At 54.6% G+C, this 8,388-nt stretch overlaps 1 protein-coding gene across 1 annotated transcript; it reads right to left on the bottom strand.

Moving 5' to 3' along the window:
- Positions 1-425: 425 nt before the first annotated feature.
- On the bottom strand, positions 426-7,974 carry Mapk8ip2 (mitogen-activated protein kinase 8 interacting protein 2). Its single transcript, XM_051189656.1, has 12 exons — positions 7,873-7,974; positions 6,874-6,979; positions 5,415-5,690; positions 5,202-5,298; positions 3,685-4,905; positions 3,274-3,349; positions 2,981-3,153; positions 2,772-2,881; positions 1,871-1,978; positions 1,630-1,700; positions 932-1,030; positions 426-734 (listed from the first exon to the last, which is right to left on the bottom strand). Exons 1-12 carry the CDS (start codon positions 7,935-7,937, stop codon positions 662-664), a joined length of 2,475 nt encoding a protein of 824 aa, XP_051045613.1. The 5' UTR covers positions 7,938-7,974; the 3' UTR covers positions 426-661.
- Between the last annotated feature and the right edge of the window lie 414 nt (positions 7,975-8,388).

Raw genomic sequence — 8,388 nt, 5'->3', positions numbered from 1 at the left:
GTCGTATGCAGAACAGATACTCACTCGCTGGACTGCAGGGGTGTTAGCGGCAAAGCAGATGACCTGTTGGGAGCACCCTTTAGGGTGCCCTCCTCCTAGCAGCATTGGGGGCTTTGGGTGAGCATCAACAACCACCTAGTTGCCCGAAGGTTCTCTTAGTAAACCCCTCCCTCTTTCCCCTGAGCTCCTTGTGGGTTGGGGCTAGGGTCCCTTCCTGCGATCAAAGACAGGATGATCTCTTAAGAGTCACTATAAAAATTAAAATTCATTTATAAATCACAGGAGAGGGGCAGGAGGGAAGCACGGGGGACCTGACTTCATCAGTTACCTTGAGCCTACTCCCCTCCCTTGAGTTCTACCTCCAAAAGAGAGCAAAGAGCGAGGTCTACAGGCACAAAAAGAGGTGGGAGACAGAGGAAAGGGAGGAACAGGACAGAGAAGGACAGGAGAGAAAAGATGCATTGGGAGAAAAGTATGGCTGCTGAGGCTCCTCTCCCCAACAGCTCCCAAAAGCTATGACCTAGGGCCAAAGGACAAGAGCTCCCAGCCCAGAAACTCCCACAAGGTAAGGTTCCAAATGTCCCCAATCCAGTCCTTGCTCAAGCCATGGTGGCCTTAAGATACCCAGAGCTGTGTAGACAGGAGCTGAGGGAGGTGGGTGCTACTCCAGGTAGATATCCTCTGTGGGGCAAGCAAATGCCAGGTGCTCCTGGTAGTATTCCAGGAAGGCCCGGCTGCAGTGAGGGAGAGAGAACGGTGCTCAGCCCAGTCCTCCTCCTATTTCTTCCCCAGCCATGCACTAACGTCTTGACTAGCAACCATACCCCCATGGCACCCTTTTCTAGCAACCTGCAGGCGTGCCCCGCCCATGCACCTGAGCCTTTCCATGCCCCATATCCTCCCTGGGCTCCTGCTCCATCTTCCCACTCACCCTACGCTCTGTGCCACTGGTCTCATAGACTCCTGGGACACAAAGACGTGGCAGGCAAAGCGGCTTAGCAGCGGGTGTTTGGTGATGAAGCCAAAATAGCTGGGGAGACATTGACAAAGGGGGTGTCAGAGCACTGACCTAGCCCCAGGCACCCCATTAGTACTAAACAGCAACTGCTATCCAGATGAACTTCTTGAGACTCCAGATCCGACCCCACCCTCTGAACCGTGGCCAGTCAGATCCATTGCCCCATATCTAACAGGCATAACTTAAGTATTAATATTAATTCACACATGTTTCATAACAGCTCTGTGAGGTAGGTGTACCAGTATAGACTAAGCATAGAGAGAGAGCATTAGTATCTTGACAAAGGACACCTAGTCAGTCTGTGGCAGCACTGAGGGAAGAGAGGCAGTCTGTGATCTTAATACCTAACAGCATGTGTCCCTAACCTTATACAAACATGGCACACCCAGAACCTTACTCCCCAGCCACCACCCATTCAGAGTTATGCAGATTAACCATCCACCCATCACAGTTTTCCTTACAGAATTGCAGCTGGACCAGTGTCTACGCTGACTGGCATGGATTGGGCAACCATATCAGTAGAGGAGTGGAGTCCTGAGGGTGGGTGGGGCTTGGAGAACAAGTGACCCCGAGCTTTTGAAGGAATATAGGAGGAACAGGTAAGTCCTTACCAGCTGTTTCTGGGGTGACAGCCGCAGAATGAGATGTTCTTCATCTGGAAGAAGTGACTGCAACGCTGGAACTAGAGCAGACGTGAGCAGGGTCATTCCTCGTTGGCTATTGCAAGCCTGTGGCCACGCCCACTATATACCTCTTTGATGGACATCCCTGCCCCCAGTTTTCTGGGCTTGACAGCCCCACCGCCAGCCACCTCCAAGCCTCCCTCTGGTCCCCGGCCTATCACACTCCCACCTCAGGTCCTCCTCCACTCAGACTCAGCTTGACCCCCCGCAGAGAGATCTCAAGGTCACAAGATGCAGGAGGGCGCAGGTGAACTGTTAGCTTCCTGGCTGTGGCAATCTGAGGGAGAAGTTAGAGGAGAAGGGGGGTCTTGAGGAACCCATCATGAGCTCTCTCTCTCTCTCTCTCTCTCTCTCTCTCTCTCTCTCTCTCTTCATGCCTCTGTTCATTTTAGATTATCTGAATACTCTTGGCACCTCAGGGCCCCAGAGACAATTCTGGAAGACAAAAGAATGACCTTGGCCGTCTTTGCTCTCAGAACAAGCCAGTCACCATCCTACACCTAGCTTGCCTCTCTTCTGTTACAACCAGAATGCTTCTCTTGGTTCAGGTGCCAAGAACTTGTTCTGCTCACACTTCATCCAGCTTACTGCCTGATCTTCATAACCCGGCAGGAGCTCTTTGATATAGAGTTGATCTGTTCAGCTCCTCAGGGCCTACCAGCCTCAGCTTTCTGGGGAGGGGTTGGGGTTGGTGGGTGGGCAGGTCAGCAAGTACTGAAAACTGTCCACTGGGTGGATAACTGAGTGAACAAGGGACTCTCAGGCAAGAGGAGATGAGAGTCGGTTTTAATTCCCTGGCAGGAAGTTGATGGCTTAAGGGAGGAGGAACCAGACAAGAGGTGAGAGCTTTACTGAGACGACCAATAGGCCCAGAGGTGAGGGGCACAGCTGCTTCACTCTGCCCTAGGTCTTTCTGCTTAGGCTTCTGAATCAAGACTGAGAGCCAGCCCTGTAACACCCCCCTTCCAGGCTGGAGGCCTTGGAGCCACAGGAGCTGTGCTGCCCTGTGAGAATGGGGTGACAACCCAGGCAGGCCTCCAGCCTGTGCCTGCCACCATCTCCACACTGACCTTTTGCATGGCTGCACACAGGATGCCATTGCCCTGGTGACACGGTACTTCCACAGAGCCTAAGAACTGCACATCAAAGCGGTCCACCCAGCAAGGGCTGCGCTTGCTCCCTGGGGACGAGAGGGGGGATGTCACATGGACCCAAGTCAGGGAGTGGTACAGGAGAAAGTCTGTGGTGGCAAGCGTCCTCTTGTACATAGAGGTCTTACCCAGCAGGTCCTTGGCAGGACCAGGCACCGCATGGGCATAGAAGGCAGGGAACACGCCACGCTCGCCGGTACGCATGTTGAACCCACGAAACCAAAAGTCATCTTCTTCAGCTTCCACCAACACGGGGTCATCCACATCTAGCTCCAGTTCATCTGGATGCCGAGGGATGAACCTGAGGCCAGGTGAGAGGTCAAGTGAGGTAGGCTAGGCAAGCCTAGGTATGTCACAGCCAGCAATGCCCTAATGAATCTGTAGTCTGGGGCCGGGAGTCACCCTGAACAAGATGATATACCTGAAGACAGCCCGGTGCGTCTGCTCTCTCTCCTCCCCATTGACCAGACAGGAAAAAAGACCAAAGGACTCCGTGCCTGAGAGACAGACAAGAGAGACAGGGATGGGCAGAGTTAGGAACTCCAAGGAGAAAGAAAGTACTCGAAGGCCTGGCCTTGGGCTGGAGCCAAATTCCCTCCCCGCAACAGACTGTTGGGTATCCTAAGTCAAGAAGAGGAGGAAGAGCAGCCCACTATGGTCTGACTCCCTGCCCCTTGGGGAGGATCACTGCTCACTGTCCCAGAAAAAAAAGGAAGTGTCCAGCCTTGACCACCTCTAGAATTTAAAGCCTCCTGGACATTTTGGGGGACCAGAAGTCAGGATGATACTTCTTCCTCTGCCCCCCTCCCACCTTCTCCCACTTCCCACTCACTGGAGGATCGAGATGTGCTGTTGACAAAGACATTGAGGAACTTCTTGGAGAAGGTGAGGTCAGGACTGTCAGGAGAGGCATCCCCTGGCACCTGGTCACCACCTAGTAATGTAGCTCCCGCCTCTTCCTCACTGGCCTCGCAGCTGCTGTCCTCTTCACTGTCGTTGCCCAGGCCTGCACAGCGCCGTAGGCTCACCAACTCTAGCTGTGTGTGCTCATCCACTACTAGTGTGTACTTAACTGCATCATAGACCAGCGAGGCATCCAATGGCACAGTAGAGCCTGTACTTCTGGAACCAGGAGGAACCACGCTGTCCTCTGCATCGTCCTCATCCTCCTCATCCTCTTCGTCCTCATCCTCCTCCTCCGAGCAGGCAGCAGAGCAGGAGCGGCCAGGGCGAGCAGTGCGGCCTGGTGTGGCCCAAAGCGGGGTGATGGTATCCCGTGTTGGGTTACTGAGGAAAAGGCAAGGCCCAGGCTGCGCAGGGCCAAGCCGAGGCGCAGCAGGGGCCGGCGGAGGTGGCCCGCAGAGGGTGTCCATGTCCACCAACTCCACGTGGGGTCCTGCTACTGCCTCAGGATCTTGGCAGTCCTGGGGTACCCGGTTGGCCTGTGATGCAGTTTCTTCTGGCAGGCGTGGTGCGGGAGATAAGCACTGGCCAGGGCAACGAATGGGCGAGGAGCCCTCAGAGATCATGCGGCTCACCAGGTTGCTGAGCAGCCAAGGCGAGTCGGCATCCTCACTGAGGTCAGGCTCAGACTCAGAGCCAGACTCATACTCGCTGTTGGTGTCATCAGGACCCACAGGCAGGAAGGCAGGGCGGCGGGGAGGATCATGCAGTGGCTCAGGCTCAGGTTCTGAGGCTGGTGATGAAGCCTCCTCGATCGAGTTGGTGAGATGAGATGAGCGGCCACTGCTGCTGCCACCATCACTGCTCAGCTCCAGCTCCGTCTCAGAAATGGATGAGATCATGCGCCCCAGGCGTGCACCACCTGCATCCTCAGAGTCTGAGCCTGGTGAGGAGAGCTCCTGGCTGTTTCGCCGACCTTCGTGATCTCCACTGGAGTGGCTTCTCAAGTCAGCCTCAATCCCAGGATCAGAGGAAGGGGAGGCCCCGCCTGACACTGGTGGCTCTGGGGGTTGGTTCCCTTCGCAGTCACAACCAGGATACTGTAACTCACGGGGCTCCTCTTCAGCGGGCATGAGAGGGGCTGGGATCTCTGAAGGAGAGGGGTTTGGATCACTGCCACTGGAAAACAGGCCTCCTTCCAGAGCCCAGACATTCCTCCCATCCCCTTCCTCTTTCTTTCTTTCTTTCTTTCTTTTTTTTTTTTTTTTTTTTTCTTTTTTTTCCTTCAAGACAAGATTTCTCTGTGTGCCCTGGAAATAGCTCTGTAGACCAGGCTGGCTTTGAACTCACAGAGATCTGCCTGCCTCTGCCTCTCGAGTGCTGGAATTACAGGCCTGCCTCACCACCGCCTGGCCCCTCCCTCTTCTATTGGCATCCATCCCTCACCTTTGAGGGGCTCCTGGGCTGGTGAACATAGCACTGTCTCCTGCCAGGAGGATGGGGGTGCAGAGGTAAAGACACCGTTGTTGTTGTTCAGGGAGTCCTAGGAAGGAGAACATATCAGTGTGGCTGAAGACCACTCCAGCAATCAAGAGAAGAAGGGGCCTGCTACCTGGACTCCAAACTGGACTCTAGTATTGTGTATAACAGGAGGCTTACCTGGGCCCCAAGTGTAGTCAGGCGGAGAGTGGTGGGTCGGTGCTTATGAGACTCCTCTTGGGAAGGAGAGGGAATGAGAGACTCTCCAACAAATGCCTCTGAACCAGATCCTCCCCCTGCTTTGCCCTCCCCATTTCCTTCTTCCTCCTCCTCTTCCTCCTCCTCCTCTTCCTCCTCCTCCTCCTCATTATCATCGATCATCTCAAACTCCTGGAAATCATCTTGGAAGGAACAGATAGGGTGTGGCTGCTCTGAGCGACCCAGGGAGAGGCTGTCCTGCAGGAAGGAGAGACAAGACAGGGCTGGGCCAGAGCACAGCAGTACCCTGGAGTCCCAGGGATGAGATGAGGGGAAAGCAGTTCTTCCCAGTTCATCCATCAACAGAGCAATGTTTGTTCCCCCCCCAAAAAAAATCTACTTAAGACACATATTGATCACTGCACTTCCAGAAAGGGCCCAAATTTTGAGACATTCTCAGAGTAACCCCAAGTAACCATCCAGCTTTATTCACCCCTAGACACTGCCACTCTGTTGTTTTCATAGCATTTTAACAATTCACAACTCATGGCTTTCTGATCTGTCACAGACTGTTAAACTACCAGAATAGGGTCATGTCCACATTATACACTGGCATACTCACCCATGGGAAGGAGCATTACCAATAAGTAACAAAAGAATGTATACATAAGGAGAGCCTGCACTCTGATGATTCACCAAATTTGTACCAGGGTCTTTAGCACAGCTAGTCCTTCTGCCAGCGATTTCTCTCTTCCACGCCCTCCTAGCTTACCCCCATCTGCCTGCTTCCTACTAACCTCAGGGTTATGAGTGACATTTCCTCTAGGAAGGCTTGCTGATTCCCTCAGTCTGGATTGGATCCCCTTCCCCCTCATCATACTTGGTGTCAGGTTGGAATCCTACCACTGGCATTTTAGATGATCACTATCTCTCATTTGTATTTCTCCCCTGCTAAACTGAAAGCTGGGGGTGGGGTGCGGGGGATGGGGGAGTTATGGCTCTGCTCAAAACACATGGAAGCCCCCTAAACTTGACACATGGCATTTCCTCACAACAAATGAAAATGGAACCAGGAGGCAGAAGGGGAAAGATTTTAGAGGGAGATGAGACAGAAAGAAAGATGCCACAGAGGTTGAGCTGTGATTAGAAACTGGAGGGTTTAAACGGTTGTGGGAAGAGATCCAAGTAGAGGCACCCAAGCAAAGGCACACTTCTCCTACCTCTTGTGGCACTATGTTTGGGAGAACTGACAGAGAAGGCCCTCTAAAGGGCCTATAGTATGTTAAGAAAGACAAATACCAAAGGGCTATTAGCAAGGGCAGAGGCTTTCTTGCATGGAAGCTGAACTCAAACACTCTTAAACCCACAAGAATGCTAGGGAAACTGAGCCTATGTGAAGCTCATCTTTAGTCAGATCCTACACACCCAACCCTTTCCCCACCTTCTCACAGTGGTCCGAATCGTAGCTAAGGCCCAGTCCGCAGTCGTCAGTGATCTCAGACAGGTCTTCATCATCAAATTCTTCCAGGCTTATGTCCTGGGGAGGCCTGAAGAGGGTGCCAGAGTCAGAGAGACACCAGTCTTAGGCTCCTGGCCTGAGAGCTGATCCTGAGGACATTGGTGGGAAATATCCAGCTCCCAGGGCTCCCAACTCTTAGGTTAAAGCCATGTCATTTTGACTCCAGGCAGCTTTCCCTGGATCCCTTCCTTCATCACAGCATATGAACCAGAGGAGCCATTGCTCGCCAAACCCCTCCCACTCCTCCTCAGCTCAGCTTTTGGCCCCTGTGGGTCACAGCTTCAGCCTCTGGGGAGACACCTTGAGACAACTGAAAGAGGGGGAGTTGAAAGCCGCCACAATAGGAGAGGGAGGGGTCTGGCTGCTCTGCTTGTGTCCCCATCCCCCTCCTACCAAGCAGGCCTGAACCCAAAGGTCTAGCCCCCTCCCACCCCAACATCCCCCATCCCATTCCCTGAGCTTCAAGCCTGACTTCATTCCCCCCCCCAGGTCTGGGGCTAGGAGCCAGATCCTAGCCTCTATGGAAGCAGTCACAACAAGGCCAAAAGGACACCGCCAAGAACAGACGAGGTTGCTGGGCACCCTGCCTAAAATCCTTCAAAGGGTCAGTCTAGAGACCCCACCCTTGCCAGGTCATCTGTCCTGACTGGGTGCGGTTCGGCATCCCAACAGAAAAGGTGTGTGTGTGTGTTTGTGTGTCTGTGTGTGTGTGTATTTGTGTGTCTGTGTGTGAGGGGGTACTATTGGGTCTGCGCGACAGGGAGCAAACACGGAGGGACCCGGAGCCCAGGATGGGGGATGGGCAGCATCAGTCAGAGGCCTGCAAACCAAAGAGGCCCCTGGCCTGAGTAGTTGAAGTCGATGGGGTGGGGTAGCAAGCCGAGGAGACCTACATGAAGATGAGACCGGACGAGTGCGTACCTGCAGCCCGGAGGTGACAGCGAGTGGAAGGTGGAGAGAGAAAACATCTCCGCGCGATCCGCCATCTTCCCAGGAACCGCCGGCCGGCAGCTAGGGGGAGGGGTGAGGAGCGCCCTTGGTGCTCAGACTCGCGGCCTCTGTCTCCCCACTCACCTCGTGACACGCCCTGCGACACCCGCCGGCGACACACCTCAGCGCCCTGCCAGGACACCGCGGCAGCAAGCCGCGCCGCAGGGGTGAGGGGAGGGAGTGGCGCAGGGCGGGGCCTGAGGGGGGCGGGGGGATGGGGGTCGATTCGAGGGGGGATGCGGGGGTGTGGGGTAGTGGTGGTGGTGATGGTGGTGAGGTTCTGGCCGCGAGAACTGGCGTGTGGCTTGCGTGGTCAGAGCGAGGAACAGGCGAGAAGGGATAAGTGGGAGCAGGAACCCGCTCGTAGACCGATGGTTTCTGCAGGAGCCAAGGAAGATGCCCTGCGGGAAATGGGTGCGACAGCCCCTGGAGCCAGGACCGTGGCGG

Source organism: Phodopus roborovskii, unplaced genomic scaffold (assembly GCF_943737965.1).
Source record: "Phodopus roborovskii unplaced genomic scaffold, PHOROB, whole genome shotgun sequence".
NCBI lineage: Eukaryota > Metazoa > Chordata > Mammalia > Rodentia > Cricetidae > Phodopus > Phodopus roborovskii.
Note: the sequence above shows the minus strand (reverse complement) of the source record. Positions and strands in the feature narration are given on the sequence as shown.